Source organism: Microtus pennsylvanicus, chromosome 14, assembly GCF_037038515.1.
Source record: "Microtus pennsylvanicus isolate mMicPen1 chromosome 14, mMicPen1.hap1, whole genome shotgun sequence".
NCBI lineage: Eukaryota > Metazoa > Chordata > Mammalia > Rodentia > Cricetidae > Microtus > Microtus pennsylvanicus.
This window is the reverse complement of record NC_134592.1, coordinates 49,058,598-49,076,602: the sequence shown is the minus strand read 5'-3', so window position 1 is coordinate 49,076,602 and position 18,005 is coordinate 49,058,598. Positions and strand designations below refer to the sequence as shown.

Genomic DNA, 18,005 nt, shown 5'->3' with positions numbered 1-18,005 from the left:
CGTTATTTCTTTGTGAAACCTGTTCTCTATAGAAAGATACCTTGCTCAGTCTAGGCACCGGGATGGGGAGGAGGGCCTTGGTCCTCCCTCAAGGAGGTGAAGGGACAGACTTAGTTGACCTCCCAGGGGAGGCCTTACCCTCTCTGAGGAGAGGATGGGGGTCGGGTGGTGGGAAGGTGGGGGGAGCAGAGGAGAGGAGGGAGGGAAACTGGGATTGGAACGTAAAAGGAAAAAAGATTTCCTCTCTGAGGGGTAGTCTAGAAAAAACGATATTGAAAGGCTAATAGATCATGAGATCTCTCCCCTCAAAAAGATATTAAATATAGCTTTCACAAGAGCAATGGCCACTTCAAAAATGAGGGCGAGTTCAGCTCTAACCTCTGTCTGTCTGTGTCTGTCTGTCTGTCTCTCTCTCACACACACACATACACACACACGCGCATGCTAGCTTGTTCTTTCATTTCTTTACACTATGTTCTGATGAAGCATGATGCGCTCACCAAATATGATTGATAGCTGACCTTGATTGTCTCTTCCTCCAGAATCTAGACTCTAGATTTTACTCTCTCTCTCTCTCTCTCTCTCTATATATATATATATATATATATATATATATATATATATATGCATATATATGTTTATGTGTGTGTAATTTTTAAATGGTGACTTTTTTAAATGTTTATTTGATAAGTTGGTGTTTTGCTGGCATTTTTGTCTCTGTACATCAGGCATGCTTGGTGCCCACAGAGGTTAGAAAAAGGCATCACGGCCCATGAGATTGAAATTACAGTTATAAGCTACCATGCAGGTGCTGGGAATCAAACTTGGACCCTCTGAAAGGACAATCAGTGTTCTTAAACTCTGGACCATTTCTCTAGACCCCTAATATACATTCTTTAATTAAAAAAAAACATAGGTCCCTGACTGACACGTATTTCCTGAATATTGTCACTGATTTGTTTTGAAAAGAAATAATGAATGGATGGACCTGGCAAGAAGAGACTCTTTCCTGATATTTAGCCAATTTTTTCCCTCAAAACAAAACAACTCAGAAAGCAATTGTGCTCATCATCCAATTATTGTCCATTAAAATATGTATGAGGACAACTAAAATTGTGTTTGGCAGACACTATGTACACAGATGAGTGCCCTAGCCAAGGGGTTAATTTGACTGGTTATCTGAAAATCTATTCACAAACAGCATCTGAGTGGGTTCAAAGATCAATAGATTACTAAAAAATTCAACAACAAACAAACAAAAAACCTGTCCTTAAATCAAAGGTTTATTTTAGAATTCCACCCCAGCCCAACCATCTTGCTGTCCATGCAGAATATGGTACACCCCTCAGCTCACTGAAGCAGAAGCATCAAACATGAGAGCTCAGCCATCAGCCACTCAGTGTAAGCCCAGAGGCTTCTCTCTCATTTGCTTGACTGGCATCTACTCTTGCCTCCCAGAACCATCATGCATGGCAAGGAGCTGCCTCAAGCAGATTGATATGCCTGCTCCTTTAATATATTCATGATCTTTCAGCAACCCTTCATTCCACATCTGCCAGCAATGGGAGGCGCGACCACATCAGAAAACAGAGAAATTCTCAACTGCTTCAGCATACATAAACGTACAAGGAGCGCTTTTCCTGGAATATAAGCAGCTTCCACTGTCCCGCAGTGGCTCTTCTGTTTTAGACTACCATTCCTACCATGTAATCCATTTGACTTTTAATTTGGACTAGGCTCCCCGCTCATCTCTTTCATGGTCCTGCCGGGTTTGGGGGTGGGGTTGAAAACTTTCTCAGGGCATATGATGTTGATTCCACCGTTGCAAAGCTGCCTGCTTCCACCAAGCCTTTCAGAGCCTTTGCCAGTGGGATCAAAGGTGCTGTTCATTTGTGAGCATGCGTGTTTTTGCACAGTGGGAAGGGCAAGGAGGTATTGTCTTGGACCACAGAAATACCTGATCTTCCATACCCCAGAGAGCAAAGTACCTCCCACAAAAGGGTCTTATTTAAAAGGCCTGTTGCTCACAAACCCAACAGAGGCCCTGTGAGTCAGAGAGCTTGGAATGCATAAAACGTAAAGCGTGGTTGTCTGGGGGTCTGTGTGTGGCCAGTGATTTTTTTTTTTTTGAGGACAATCAGAGATTCCAGTAGCAGCTTTGGGTACACATTTCCAGGCTTGAACTTGTAGGGTTACCCAATATGCAGTAAAACTAGAATCTACTAGAAGGGACATCTTAAGGTTGCTTCGACTGTTTGGTGAGCCTTTGAAAGTACAAAGTGCCTCTTTTAGGGTGCCCTAGGATCAGAGAACTTGTGACTGTCTGGTAGGGAGGAAGAAATTATCATCAGTAGATGTGTGTAAGAAGGGAGCCAGTATTAGTCTGGATGTGGCCGCTCTCCTGCAGAAGTCTGAGCTGAGGAGAGGAGGAGAGCACAAGTTGAAAGGAGTCGCAACAGGAGCAGGGAACAAGGAAAGGATAAAGCTCATGAGAGAATACTGTTGGGAGTCTTTCAGTGTAATTCCTACCAGATGATTAACCAGCTTAGGGCTTCCTGCAAGGAAGATGGACCTGCAGGAACTGTTGGGCAAGTTTCTCACCCAGAGAACCAAAGGCTCTCATTACACAGGCAAATGGGCAATTTGGCAGTTGAGTTCCAGGCTAGATGTGTGACCCAGAGACAAGTGGGAAGGAAGATGTTAACATTTTCATAATCAGAAATGGCCCATGTGTCTAAGTATGTCTCCTGTTCCCTCGCTTGGGCTGATTGCCAATAACTGTGGGTTTCAACTGAGCCTGCATTCCCTGGCAAATAAGCGCCCACTAGCACCCAGCTGCACACAGTCCCTTCCCAGGGCAGAAGGACATAACCAGCAGGGTTAGTGAGGCGTTTAAGAGATGCAGTTCAGCTAATCAAACCACAAGCACTCAGTTCCTCAGGCCTGTTTAGAAAAGGTACCAGGGTCAAGAGCAAGCTTAAAGTCAGCAAAATCAAGTTTTATTTTGTTTTTTTTTTAGATTGTTTTCTAAAGAGCAGTTGTAGATTTTCAGTGGGCACACAAGAGTGTTCTGTTGTCTCTTAGTCCTGGAGTCCTTGGAGAGATTTAACCCGGTTTAGATAAATCCAGCTGTCTATCCCAATTATATTTACTGTCATCACAGTGGCCGGGTTGGCAATATAGGGTCCCTTTCACTTAGGAGTAAGTTTTTCTGACAGGGAGCCTTCTTTCCGAGTGTTAGTTAGTACCCATTCCCTAGTGTTGATTTTCGAATCAATGGGGTTATGATCTGGAGCCAGGAAATCCTTGATCGAAACTTCTCCAGTGCCCTTGGAAACTATTACAAATTAGTAAGATATGTGAGCATCTATCCAGTCTTGGGGTCTGCTATTAAGTTTTTATATAAGCATTTTAATTTGTGTTGTGGGGGTGTCCCATGTCCTCAAGGTGATCAGGAGTATGGTTGGCTATTTTTCTCAAGTCTCTTGGCAAAGCTTGACTGATTTGGTTAGCTCTTCCTACTTTCTAGAGGACTGAGCCCTCCAGGAAGAATGTAAGTAATAATGCCTTTTTGACTTTGCCATTCTTCGGGTCATTTTCAAGTAAAGGAGAGGTCTGTTGTCACTTTGTAGCAACTGAGGCACTCCAAAGCCCAGGACAATTTATCTTAGAAAATAGTCTTTGCTACTTTCTCTTCTGGTTGGCAGGAGCTTGTATCCACCCTGTGAACATTTTAGACTATGAAATAAACATGAGATCTTGGGGACAAGTGGGTGGAAGGTTATGGTTTACAGTGAACTGAAGTGTTTGCATCAGGTTGAAAGCATGCTGGGTTGTAACAGCTAGTTTTAATTACCAAATTGATACAACTCAGAGTCGCAGGGGAGGAGAGTTTCAAAACAGGACTACCTAAATCAGATTGGCTTGTGGACATGTCTTGATACTGTGGACTGTTTTGATTGCCTTAATTAATGAGGAAAAATGGAGCCCCAAAGTGAGCAGCACCATTCCCTCTTTGGGGCTCCACGCCGTACAAAGAGTAGAGAAAACTGAGCAAGCATGTCATCTTCAGGCTGTCACCTCTGACCTTGGATGTGCTGTGACTACCCGTCCCAAGCTCCTGCCACTGTGACTTCGTCACAGTGAGGGACTGTAACCTGGAACTGAGAACTAAAATAAACTCTCTGTCCCCTAAGCTGCTTTTAGTCAGTTTATTTTATCACAGCAACAGAATCAAAATGAGGACCTGGACCAAAGCCCATTCTGAGCAGCAGTTGCCTCTTAGAACTGTAAGGCAGTACTGGTGAAGAGCTTCCATACATGTTAGGGGAGTGGGGTCCACACATTTTACATAGCAGATGTTGAATAATTCAGAAAGACAAATAGACCCTGACCCAAAAGCATCTGCTTGGCAAACAGGAAGAGCCCAATGGAAGAATGAAGCTGCTTGCTATAACTATATCCTGTTCCGATAGCACTAATTATTCTCCTCCAGTTTAGAAGTAAAAAAGTTTGTGCAGTTACATTCATTTCTGGGAGTCATAAGTAGACTACAAGAATTCTCCAAAGTCTATTATAATTGCCAAACGTTGGGAAAAGATGGGGGAAACACGTCTCAACCTATGTAGCCAGTCAGACTCTGCTGATATTTTTGTTCTTTGAAACACAGCCAGAGGAGAGCATTAAAATAGTGAGTATGCTTTGGCTCAAAAATAAAATAAAAATTTAATTAGTCGGAAAAAAATGTTGTGATACAGTAAATTCATCTCCATAATAAAGACAAACAATGATGAAGCAGTAGTAGCTGATGGCTCATCTTCCATCTGGACCATTAGGAGATGTAAAGAGAGATTAGGCACAGATGCACATACTCACCAAGGAGAGGCACAGAGAGGATGTTTTATGGTGTTACAGCATTGAAGGAAGGGAGCTAATTATTCTGGGGGTGACCTGACACTTTAGATTGCTATTTTCTTGGGATTGGAACATTCTTTTGAGTAGGAGCTAGCTGGTGAGATTCAGACAGTTTATGAAACTTACAAAGCTCAGGAAACTCTGAAAGCTCCAAGGTTCACCAACACTTTCCTCAGAATTATAAAAAAGTAGTAAATAATTACTGGAGAAAGATACCGAGCAGCAGAACCCCCTGCAAGGTTGTGTGAGGACCTCCAAGGCTACAGCTTTTGTGAGCCATATCCTGCTGCAGAGCGGACTGCTCAGTCATGCAGCTGCCTTTGAGTCACCCAGGATCCTGTAAGTAACTCCTAACCCACACTCCTGACCATGTTTCCCATGTTTCTATATTTATCTGACCTGTTCGCAACTTCAGCATGGTGCAGAGTTAACACTGTCGCAACCACCAAGACGTCACTGCAGTTTGGGTTTTCTCATATTTAGCTCCTTGTCTGTGACATGTTCTGGGATGACCTCCCAGGTGGAAGGTCTTCTTAGAAGCTACCCTTACTTACCATATAGCCTGCTACAGTTACCTACACCAGAAGCAAGAGTAGATGAGAGGATAATCAATAGTATCTATATGTGTTCTTCCTGGGCTTTGGGAGGTGAGGAGGAAAGAGATGGGCTGACAGCCTGCTGGCACTAGCCCAGAACCCTGTCTCTCTCCTCTTGTCTGTCTTGGTTTTCTCATACCCAACTACAAACCCTCTTATTCATCTGCTTCAGTGCTCCAGATTTTAATTTTTTAATTTTATCTTAACCTTTAATCTCTCTTTAGCCCTAAAGTCCATCCTTATCATAATAAATCATAATATGTGGGAGTTGCTTGGAGTCTTAACCAAAGGTCCTTTTCCCTCCCTGACTTTATTAACTAATGAGAACTAGCTCCTGTGTCACTAATATCCCCTAGGTTCTGACCTACCTGCTTTTTAACATCTAACAATTCGTATAATTTTTTAACAATTCGTATAATTGTCAAAAGTCTAAAAGTACCAAATATTGGTGAATATGTGGAGCAAGCAGAACCCTCATGGTGGAAATGTAAAATCACACATCAACTTTGGAAGATAATGTAGCGATTTCTTCAAAGGTTAAACATGCATTTGCCATATGATCCAGTCCTTGCGCTTTAGATATTCACACAATAGCAAAGGAAATGTGTGTGCATATATATTTTCTTGCCCGAAAATATTCAGAGTAGCACTCTTGAAAATAGGTTGAAACTAGACATGCTCTAATTGTCCATCAACGAGTGACTGGGAAAGAAACAGCAGATCATTCACGCAATGAGATACATCTAGCAGGGGAAAAAAAAAACTGCCGTGCAGATAGAGGAATATCCAAACAATCACACTGCATGAAAGGAAGCAAAGCAAAAAGAGTATCTACTGTGACTGGACTCAGGTGACACTTAAGAGGATGGAGACGAATGGGCACTAGCAAAATTGGCTGCTTAGGCATGGGGCAGGAAGGAAGCAACTAGAGAGGGGCACAAGGATACCTGACGATGGTGCTCATGTCCATTCGTGGCTTTACACAGACACACATATGTCAAAGCTTGCCAAATGATGCTCTTTAGATATGTCGATTATACCTCAATAATTGCTGGGTCCGTTTTTAAATCCTAGACTCGGTCATCAGAATTTGAGAGTGGAAAGGGAGAACAGAAATCTGTTGAAAGGCCCCAAAGACATTTGGGGACGATGCTAAGTATGCAAGGAATCCATCCTTGCCTCCCGCCAGCTGGCTGTCACACACGCTAATGATACATCTTGCTGATCTTCTCCACCCACCACCATCTCTGCCTGTTTTTAAGGATGAACTGTTCGTTATATCTCGGGAAGATTGTGCATTAAATATATAGCCAGCATTTACAGATATTTTAAAGGGGTGTTCTTCTAGTGAGGTAGTATCGTGTGAACTTCTCCAACAGTAATTTCTAATGTCTCATCAGTAATTCTCACCTGTAAGACGCAGTAAGAAACTAAGAAAGCGAGAAATTACTAACTGGCTTCGTAGGGATTACTAATTATTATTCTTTAGACAGCGCTATCTTTTTCTCCCTTGCTTGGAGAGACATCTGCTTCTTCCTTTCCCTCGTCTGTACTCAAGTTTTTTTCCTAGTCTGCATGTCTCCATCTACAGCGATATTTGTGGAAGGTCCTTGCACGGCCTTGCATTATATCGTCATGCTCAGCCTGTGAAAGCTCCCATCTGATGGGCTGGCCTGCAGCTCTTCAAATCTGCCATCCTGTATTCCAGAGTCTGAACCCCTTCACAGTCTGTATTCACAGACGGGATGGCATACTCTCGACATCTCTCCAGTTCTAATTGAGAGTGGAGGTAGTTCTTCTGAAAGATACTTTTCCAGGTACAGGTCCACACAGGGCTTTAGCTCTTCGGAGATTAAAAAGATACTAATGAAAATTCATAGTTGGTAAATACAAAAACTCTAGAATTGAACATCTCTAACTTGAGTTTCCATCCCTGTCACGTGTTGTGTGGAAACTTATCTCTAATATTCGAGCACTACACTGGGGTTTAAACATTTTTTTTTTAAAATAGTATTCCCTTCCATTGTAAAATACAGCACTGTGGCCAGGTAGTGGCGCTGCAGGCCTTTAAACCCAGCAACCCAGCACTCGGGAGGGAGAGACAGGTTTATCTCTGTGAGTTCAAAGTTAGCATGGTCTACAGAGTGAGTTCCAGGACAGCCAGGGCTACATAGAGAAACCCTCTGTGTGTGTGTCTGTATGTGTGTGTGTGTGTGTGTCTCTGTGTGTGTCTCTCTGTGTGTGTGTTTGTGGCGTGGTGGGAGGAGCAGGGAAGGTTCAAGGGGCTCACAGACTGTTGACCAATGGGCCCCACCTATGTCCTCTCCGTGTGACAGCTGAGAGGCTTGGTCTATTTGTGGGACTCCCAGCAGTGGAAACAGGGGCTGTTCCTAACGCTTTGGCTGTCTTTTGGGACCCTATTCTCTGTTCTGTGTTGCTTTGCCCAGCCTTAATACAATAGGAGAAGCCTTGTCCTACCTCAGTTTGATATGCCATGCTTTGTTGACACCCAAAGGAGGCCTGTCCCTTTCTGAGCAGAAAAAGAGGAGTGGATAGGAGGGAATGGGAGGAGAGGAGGGAGGGGAAACTGCAGTCGGGATGTAAAAATAAGTGAATAAGTTTAATTAATAAAAAAAGAAACCCTGTCTCAAAAAAGAAAAATAACAACCCAACCACTAAGCAAAACAGAAACAGCATTGTGGCTAATCTTAAACAGTATTTAAGATATCAATTCAACTTTTTCATGTAGATATTTAAATAAGTATCTCACATAGTCATAATATACTGAGAAAAAAAAAGGTTTTCGCTTTATGAGTTAGGGATTCCAGAGACCTAAAAATCAAGACTAGTCCAAAAAATGGCACTAAAGTCAAAAGGACAAGGCTCTCCAACCCAGGCAGCCTTCTTAGGGAAAACCCAGCCCATTTCCGGCTGCCCCACCCACTCTGTCACGCGGGACTCCGCCCCTCTCCGCGAGGGCCCGCCCTCCTACACCCGATCCCGGCTCTGATTGGACGAGTCCGAAGGCTGTACACACAGCCGACACGCGCACGCCGGGCGGGGCCTTCGCGCGTGCGCAGCAGCGCGGCCAGCGGCTGGCCTGGCCGGGCCGGGGGGAGGGGGCGGCCGGCGGAATCCTGCTCCGTAACAAGCGACGCGCCGAGCCGCGCCCCGCGGTCCCGGCTGCGTGGGCCGCTCGGGTGGGGCTGGGCGCTGCGGCTGCGGTGGCTGCCGCCGCAGCGGGCGCGATGGAGGCCGTGCCGGAGCCCCGCACGCTCGCCGGGGGCGGCCGAGGCAGCCGGAGGGGCTGGTAGATGCGGCGGCCGCGACGGCGGCGGCCCGGGCTCTCCATGAGCGAGCGGCGGCGGCGACGGGTGCGGCGGCACCGGCGGTCTTCGGTCCCGTGGGAGGTAGGCACGGAGGAGCCGCCCGCGGCCCCGGAGGCCTGGCCGCCGCGGCGGGAGGGTGGGCGTGGCCGCGCGGGCGTGGACCCCTCCCCCTCTCCCCGGGCGGATTGCGAGTCCGGCCACCCTTGGTTGTGCGGTGTTCGATTCCCGCGACAGGTGGTCCAGTCCTCCGGGGAACACCCTGTGACCCCTGGGCATGACAGCGCGGGAAAGGGGTCAGGTTGATGGAGAAATTGCGGTTGGGGGAGTTTTCCAGGCTCAATGCAACTGAGGGAGCTGGGGCAGGTAAGAGCCAGCGAACACATCCTCCAGTGACTCCGTGCCAGAAACTCAAGGCTATTTCAGTAAAGCTCTTTGCAGCCAGCTCTCCCTCCCCCCCTCCCGTTTTTTCAAGTTTTACATTTGAACAACTGACCAGTTTATTGCTGGGATTTTAAGCGTGCTCAAGATCTTCCAGGGTTCCCTTAAAGATAGGTTCGTGCCGTATATATCCATGCAGTCTGGGCGTTGCACATAATAATCATTGCTTTGCAGAGCTGTGGTCACTCTTCATTTGATCACATCCAAGAGATCGCTTGAACAGAAAGTCATTCTTCCTTTCCAGTATATTATTTAGGAATCCGAACTCAAGCTCCAAAACCTTGCGACAAAATTCTTTAAAATTCAAGAGATAAAATGAAGATCATGAAAAGTGTTTCTCGTTTTAAAAATGCTTTAATGCCCAAGGATTTTTTTTTAAACTCTAAATGAAACTGATCATTTTATATATATTAAGAAATGTGTTTGTAATGAAACTGGTCATTTTATATTAAGAAATGTGTTTGTTTCCTTGGCATCACAGTTGCCACTCTCTGCTATTTCAGAGTAATTGATGAGTGAGAGCCCGTGTGTTAACATACTATATATAAACACCCGTATTTCAAACTAAATATAGTACCAAGTAATTTAGCATGCGGTATCGGATCTCAAGTGGAAAGCAGTGTACGTGTTTAATGTACAACAGAATTTGCTAGTAGCACAGAATGATTTTGAACTTAATTTTGAACATAAAACTTAGATAAAACTTACTGTGTTTAGGAGGATGTGATATTTGAAAAGAAAGGGTGACCAAAATAAGACACTGGTGGTGTTCGCCTTAACCCCAGCACTTGGAAGGCAGAGGCAGGTGGATCTCTGAGTTCAGTGCCAGCCTGGTCTACAGAGTGAGTTCCAGGACAGGCAGCGCTACACAGGAAAGCCCTGTCTTGGAAAAGAGAGAGGGAGAGTCTGACTTTAGCCATTTCTTCCTGTGTTTATTGTTCAGATATATCCCCTTTTCTTAAACTTTTCTGTAAAAGTGACGTATTAGAAAGCAATATTGTAATTTGTAGTTACTTTTTCCAACTAAAGTGAAGCAACTTTCGCAAAACAATTTCAGCAAGTTCTGAGAATCCCATAGCATGGCCTCTGTGGTTAATATGAAGACTAGCACAATTCTAGGTTGCAAATGAATATCCCGAGTGAATAGAAATAATAGCTGTGCTGCTGTTAAGTGCTATGTTCACTTGGGCTTTGGGGGGAGGTTTTTTTGGGGTGTTTTGGGGTTTTTTTTTTGTCTTTCAAAGTCAAATGTGACACTAACCAGCATGTAGAGCAGCAGGTCCTTATAGTTGTTTAGTAGTATAGATACACTTTGCAGTATATATTTATATTTACTAATATAAAAACCAAGACATGACTCTTTTTGTACTTGAAAATATATGACGGTGTCATTTTGGTTTCTTAAGTGAAACTGCCTGTGTTAACCAGGAACTGGAGCACAACTTGTAATTGGGAAGGTAGAAAGAGGATTACATTAAGAATAAGCCAATTAAATGTAATGTTTCTTTGGTTCCTGTAGTCATGTTAATGTTACAAAGTGATAAGCCATTCTTAAACTTGTATTTCTTAATAGGTTTATTTTCATTTAGGATTTATTACAAGGTTTTCTTATCACAGATAGAACCCAATATAATTAATACAAAGGCCCATCAGATGGTCATTCTATACTGTAAAAAAAGGGATTTGGCTTGGTTTGTTTTTAAAAAAAAAAAGATTGATCTAATTTTATGTATTTAAATGTATTGTCTGTATATGTGTCTATATACAGTATAAATGTCATGTGTTCATAGAGGCCAGAAGATGGTACTGCACTCCCTGGAACTGGAGTTTCAGGCAATTCTAAGCCTCAGTGTGGGTGCTGAAAACCAAAGTTAAGTCCTCTGCAAGAACAGCAAGTGTTCTTAACCACTAAGCCATCTCTACAGCCCCCATATCTATTAAAAAGTAATAAAAAGCCTAGGTATCAAAGCTCATTTCTTTTAAATAAAAAGGTGTGTGTGTGTGTGTGTGTGTGTGTGTGTGTGTGTGTGTGTGTGTGTGTAGTAGACAGGACACAACCTTAAGTGTCATTCCTTAGGCTCCTCTTCTTTTGAGACAGGATTTCTCATTGGCCTGAAATTTGCATAGTGTGCTTGGCAGACTGGCCAGCACCCACCAGAGAGTCTCCAGTCTCCTCCTAGCACTGGGATTATAAGAGCACAGCACCTAACACTTAACTCCGTGTGTGCGTGTGTTTGTGCACACACGTGTGCGTGTGTTCATGCATAGCATGTGTGTGGAGATGAGAGGGCAACTTTGTGAAGTCAGTTCTCTCTTTCCACCCCCTGTGGTTCCCGGGATTAAACTCAGGTCTCCAGGCTTGAGTGATCCCATCTTGCTGCCCCAGGTTTTGACTTCTTCAGTGATCTTTACAGAGACCATGCATATTACCCGCACCCCACCCATGCAAATGCATCAAATTATTGTTGTTATTTTCATACTGGGCTGCCACCTAACAATTTAATTTGACTCTGTAAGTAGTATTTTCATTTAAAGATATCTCCTTCCATGACATGTTTTATTTTGCACTTTTAAAATGCAGGATGAAGACACTGTTTGAGGAGATCAAAGCATCAATTAAAAATAACTATAACCAAGATCGATCATTTTGGAGGCCTGTCCTTCCTTGGGGAGGAGTTTTTACTATCAAGGCTGGCCGCAAAGCAGTATCCTGTACACCCCTCTATGTTGAAATCAGACTGAAAAATACCTGCACCATAGATGGATTCTTGATGTTACTGTATGTCATTCTTAATGAAAATGAAAATTTCCCCAGGGAACTCTCTCTCCATTTTGGCAGGGAGTTTGTAGACTGTTTTCTTTATTTAATGGACACCTACAGTTTTACAACTGTGAAGCTGCTTTGGATTTGGGACAAGATGGAAAAACAGCAATACAAATCTGAAGTTCATAAAGCTTCATTAGTAATCGATTTGTTTGGGAATGAGCATGATAATTTTACAAAAAATCTTGAAAATCTCATGTCTACCATTCAAGAGAGTTACTGTTCTAACTGGCGCTGCCCGACCCGAGTGCAGGAAGATCAGCAGCGCACCATTAGTATAAAGTAAGTGCTCTGTTCCCGCACGTTAATTTGTTAGTGAGCTTTGCTTAATTCATGCATCTAAGTACAAAACCACCCGATAACTTATTTGGAGCAAGAAAGAAATTACCCAGTATGCAAAGTAAATCATTCTTGGTCCAAGTTTATGACAAAGTTTGAACCTCTTAAAGGTTAAAACTTCAGTGTTTTGGAGTGTTTTATCTTTTGAATGGTCCTCTGTCGGGAAGGCTAGTTCTATATAAACAAGAAAACTAAAAATACTCTTTGGTGGCAAGGCCAGAGAATATTTATAGGCAGAAACTCCAAATTTGGCTTCTCTGGAGAAGATGAGACTAAGAATCTTTACCATTAAGTAGAGATGGTGCTGGGGGCAGCTGAGCGATTTTGGCTTTCAGAGATTCACAGACCTCCAAAATGCTGAATGATGGTGGGAAAGCCAAGCTGGGAAGGCCTGGTGGAATGACGGCAAACAGTAAAGTCTCAGGGAACCAGTAGGGAAGAGGACTGAGGCCACAAGCCTGAGACACTTTCAGAGGTGAATTTGGCCAGTCATGAAAAACGGCGTAACAGGTTGGAAATGTACACTGGACATATGCATATGCCTTCTCCTTTTATTGCTGACAAGATGCAGCTGGGTTGAAACCCACCAAGGGAAGTTTTTTTTTTTCTGTCAGCATGAACTGAAGTGCTTCATAAATTTAGTTTTTTTAATTACCATCTTGTCAGTCTGTAAATGTTTTATAACTATAATTCTGTGTTAATACTGTTTTGTATTTCTTTTTCATTATAGAACTGTGGAACTTTTGTAGGCTTATGTTTTTTGTTTATTTTGGTTTTTCAAGACAGGGTTTCTGTGTAGCTTCGGAGCCTGTCCTATAACTAACTCTTATAGACCAGGCTGGCTTCAAACTCAAAGAGATTTGCCCCCCTCTGCCTCCTAACTGCTGGGATTAAAGGCGTGCACCACCACCGCCTGCCTGGCTAAGCTTAAATTTTATAATCTTATATTTAAAGCAGACTCTGAAGTTGGCAGAGCAAGCATCTCTAACAGATGAGACAACAAAATTTACAAGTCACAATTGTTAGTGGGTTTACTCTTTTAATCAGCTGCTGTCTGGATTCTGCGTCCAACTTTGTACTCCTCAGAACTCAACTGCCAAGACACTTTTTTTTTTTTTAAGTTAAAGTAGCAACAACTGTATAGATCAGGATCAGTTTACAGGAAACCTTATCCGTGCAGTATTTCTTGAGTTCAGCTGCTTCTGTAGTGTCTGCCTAAAACACAAGCCTGGTCAGGTGTGTATGCTCTTGCATGACTAATGCCGACATGCATTGGGTTGACAAAAGGATCATTGTGAGCTTGAGTCTAGCCTGGGCTATGGAGTGAATTTCAAATCAGCCTGGGCTAAAGTTAAGATCCTCTCTTAAACAAAACAGCCACAAACCCAAAGATCTCAGAGGTTGTGTGTTTCATGTCGTTTGTTCTGTTTGTAATGCATCAGCCTCTAAAACGTAGAAGTAGTAGTATTCTGATAGAGTGCTGAACAGCTAAAGCCATTCTTGTTTGCATTCCGCCCCCGTTGTAGTCCTCCCCAAGAAATCCCACATGGAAACTTGATACGACTGGCTGTGGACGAGTTATTCTGTTCCAAGATTGAACTTTGTGAAGAGCGTGGGTGAGTATGTGATAGACATTTGAAAGTATTTCTATTGTGTTATAAAGAAATTTAAACTGGTAAGCTCTTTGAAGTTGATACACTTCTAAAACAATAATACATAAACATTTATGTAACCTGTTTTTCATTGTTCCTAGTCTAGTTTAGTATGTTATCATATATTATGTTTGTTACCAGATATAAATATACAATATAGTACTATTGCCCATTGATGAATACAAAGTAAACACCTGTTCTTTTTTTCCTCATTGCTGAGTAGGCACAATAAAACCTTGGTTAACCGGAACCTTGGCTAATCAGGGCACTCAATTAAATGGACTTTTTGCTGCAATCCTTATTTAGGAGAAAAGTAAATAAAAACCAAAAAATTTAATACAGTTTAAAAAAAGTCAAAGAGGCATAAATATTTATCCCAATCATTTAGCAATTTCTATGTCCATATTATTTTATGCATTAGGAGTTAATATTTAGAAGAATGGTCTTATAAACCATCATAAAGTAATGAAAGATAAAAAATACATAAATTATTTTTAAGATCAAATAAAAAAATTTAAAAAAGGAACCTACCTGCATACTTTAGCAATGAGTAGAGAAACAAATGATTTTCTGGTTAACTCACTATAGTTAATTATATTTGTCAGCCAGAAGACTGTGTCCTGAACATTCCGGTTAATCGAGATTTTACTGTAAAGTTATATTTTGATTAATACTTACTAATACTAAAAAAAGAGAATCCATGTCAATAGAAGATCCTAAACCTAAAAAGGAGGCAGGTTTTTCCCTCAGTCATTGAAACCACCTTGAAGAGAAAACTTTATGGATAAGTAAAAACTATTACAATGGTTCAACAGATTTATACTTTTATAACTCTTAATATAAACAATTGACTTTTTAAAGAGTTTTTAAAGCATCACTTCTAGTATAACAAATTGACTCTGAAAACCTCCAGGACTAGGAAAATCAGGTAATAAAATACTCATACCATTACCCTTTATAATACAATAACTATGCTTACCAGAAGATTACAGTTCAGAAGTGTTGAAAAGCTGTTTGTACCATTATGGTAATATTCATGCCTAATTTTCATTTTAGGTGTGGTGGCTTAAGAGAATTTTCCCAACGAGTTTTCTGTCACGGGGCACCCCCTTTTGTTGTATTAAATATGCAGCATTGGAAACCTGAAGATCTGGCATATGTACCCTATTACTTGGATTTATCTGATCACAAGTAGGTAGTTTTTGTTTGTTTATTTGCTTGTCTTATGAAGATAGAAAAAAACTAGTCCACCATGTTTTCCACTAGCCATTAAGAAGATACTGTCAGCTGAACATGGTGGCACATGCCTGTAACCCAGTACTCTAAACTCTACGACAGGAGGATCCTGTGAATTGGAGGCTGACCTCTTGTATAGAGGGAGTTCTGGACCAGTCAGCTACACACTGAGACCCTGGTTCTGGATTTGACTGGGATCAGAGTCCACTATGAGAAAGTCAGTTACTAGCAGCATGCATAATGACTAGAGCCCTGACTATAGAGCAGGCCTGTTTCCACACCTAGTCCCGCCTTTACCAGCTCTGTAACATTTATCAGTTGTCTTATTGATAAAGCAGAAATGATAGTATGTACCTGTAAAAGCAAACAATTTTTTAAAAAAACTTGAAGGACTGTTTGCCATAAAAATTAAATCTGATCTTTTTTGATACATTGTCATATAATTTGCAGATATCTGCTGGAAGGTGCCACTTTATTTAACAAAGAGGAACATCATTATTCTGCAGCTTTCCAGATTGACGGACATTGGATGCACTATGATGGCCTCAGAAATGTGAATTTAATTTTGTTAAATAAACCCCCAGAGTTTCTCCTCTTGTCATCATTGGTTTATATTCGAGCAACAGAGAAATAAATATAGACTGATGCTGAATTAAATTGTTTTCCCGCCTGCCCATGCTCCCTAGGTGAAGGGCTCTTGTTCTGTATATACTTGGTATCCAAGGAAACAGTTCAACTATACTAGTTTCAGAGATGTATTTTTCATTGTTTTGCCCCAGGTAAATGTTTTATATGGAAGATCTATGCAAAATGTATTTTTAAGTATTTTCTGGGTTATTTTTATATAAGCATATGTTATGTTCAAATAAAATATATCTTGTGGCCTTTGTAATTTTTATTTATATATACCTCAACAGTTTTTACAGTTCTAACCTTAAATCCAAGAAAACACTTTGTCATTTCAATTCTATATTTTCCTTTTTAGATATCTGGGCAAATCCGAGGGTAAAAGTCAGAGTTCTGTTTATCTGGCTGTATTCCTTTGCCTTACCTCCAAAGTGCACTATTGGATTTAATAGGATTTGAATGTACGGCTTATGGATGGCTTATTTTACCTATTGCTTAGTTTGTTTTACCTTTGCTAATTTCCTTGTGGTAATTTAAAAACACATATGAAAATGTTTTGTAGATGTAAGTTGCTGAAGTGTGCGTCCACCAGCGCATTTCAAGCACTAAGTTAACCTCTGACTTAAGTTAATGTGAGCATTACAGACACATAACAATCCTAAATGTCTTATCGTTAAATGTAATGAAAATTACACTAAGTTATTTTGCAGACAAGGCAATTATAAAAAACATTAGGCTGGATATTAGTGGCTATAACTGGATATTAGTGTTGGACTAACATAGAAATGTGTTTATGTACTTAGGAGGAAATGTTCAGTTTTTATTATCACAGGGGAAAAAATATTTTAAAAAAATTAAAGTAACATCTCGTTCCTGATCATTCCATCAGGAGGCTTGGGTTTGTGTAATGCCACGGATGCAAATTCAGCAGAATACATGTTTTGTTATAAGTAACCTAAAGTCACTCATCTTTTTACAGTTTAAAGGGAAGCTATTTTCAAGGAAGAATACTTGACGAACTATCACTAATTTTAGTGTTTACAATAAAATAACATTGTTTTTTATATTGGGGCAGTATATCTGAAGACTTTACGTGACAACAGAGTTCACTGCCAAATACCAAACTGCTAAGGTTTCATTATAAATCTTGCATTGCTGTGGTGCCGTCTTGAGATAGTTTCCTGTAAGGATGATAAATATGGGTGAAATCTTGCTATCACTGTCTCACTTTGAGTAAATATTATGGAAATTGTTTTTAATAGAAGAATAAGTGGCATTTTTTAAAAAAATCACCCAGGGTTTATTTAAATAGTTCCCTTAACTACGGTAAATGGGATTTAACTTATAGCAAGCTTTCCTAGTAACGTATTGCATGAGTCAAACTATAAAAAACACAGATACTAGCGTCTGCATACATAAATGGTATGGTTACATTATTAATGACTGAGTTATTCTTAATGCAGATTCTTCAGGGAATTGCACTTTATTTGGGTCATTAGCTTATTGTACAATAACTTACCTACCTCACAGGGCTGTTGTGAGGGTTAAGATGCTAAAAGTTTTTACTACTTTGAACATGCTAATAAAACATATTTCTACCTCTTTTGTGTATAGGCAGTGTTCCAGATTCTCTCTTACGAACTTTTTTACAATTTTTAAAAATTAGGTATTATTATATGAAAGAAAATTAGTAGTAACACTTATCACTAATGTGTGGTGGAATTTAAATGTGGCCTCTGGGCCCTGAGTGGTTGGACTTGAGGAAAAGGTCACTAGCTTTTAGAAAAGAAATTACCCACAACTGGCAAACAATGGATAACATCAAATGAAATCAGCTATAGTATCTATAGAATGTCATGGTGGAGAAGGAGGATTCTCTTCTTAAATCCTGTACCCTTTGAGGAATCAAAGAAAGTGGGCCAGAATAAAGGGAATATTTTTTAATCAACATGCCCCAAACTATCACTTAAAGGGGAAGAAGTAATGTTGTAAATCTGACTACACTTGGGAGTGGGGTAGGGTGAGCGTCTCTTGCCTTCCAACTTGTGCC

At 41.2% G+C, this 18,005-nt stretch overlaps 1 protein-coding gene across 2 annotated transcripts; it reads left to right on the top strand.

Annotated features, from left to right (window-relative positions):
* The first annotated feature begins 8,638 nt into the window (after positions 1-8,638).
* On the top strand, positions 8,639-17,566 carry Dorip1 (dopamine receptor interacting protein 1). Of its 2 annotated transcripts, none has more exons than XM_075948024.1 (5): positions 8,639-8,920; positions 11,859-12,383; positions 13,967-14,056; positions 15,149-15,283; positions 15,779-17,566. In XM_075948024.1, the coding sequence occupies exons 2-5, from the start codon at positions 11,860-11,862 to the stop codon at positions 15,960-15,962; spliced, it is 933 nt and encodes a 310-aa protein (XP_075804139.1). In that variant the 5' UTR covers positions 8,639-8,920; position 11,859; the 3' UTR covers positions 15,963-17,566. The 2 variants fall into 2 exon arrangements, with proteins under 2 accessions (XP_075804139.1, XP_075804140.1); XM_075948025.1 differs by lacking the exon at positions 15,779-17,566 and adding an exon at positions 15,431-15,742.
* Positions 17,567-18,005: the final 439 nt, after the last annotated feature.

What these genes read in the sequence shown, in the direction of transcription:
- Dorip1 (XM_075948024.1), top strand. Translation starts at nt 11,860, where the DNA reads ATGAAGACACTGTTTGAGGAGATCAAAGCATCAATTAAAAATAACTAT. An exon ending in CAGCGCACCATTAGTATAAA is followed by an intron (nt 12,384 to 13,966) that starts GTAAGTGCTCTG and finishes CCCCCGTTGTAG; the next exon opens with TCCTCCCCAAGAAATCCCAC. An exon ending in TTGGATTTATCTGATCACAA is followed by an intron (nt 15,284 to 15,778) that starts GTAGGTAGTTTT and finishes TATAATTTGCAG; the next exon opens with ATATCTGCTGGAAGGTGCCA.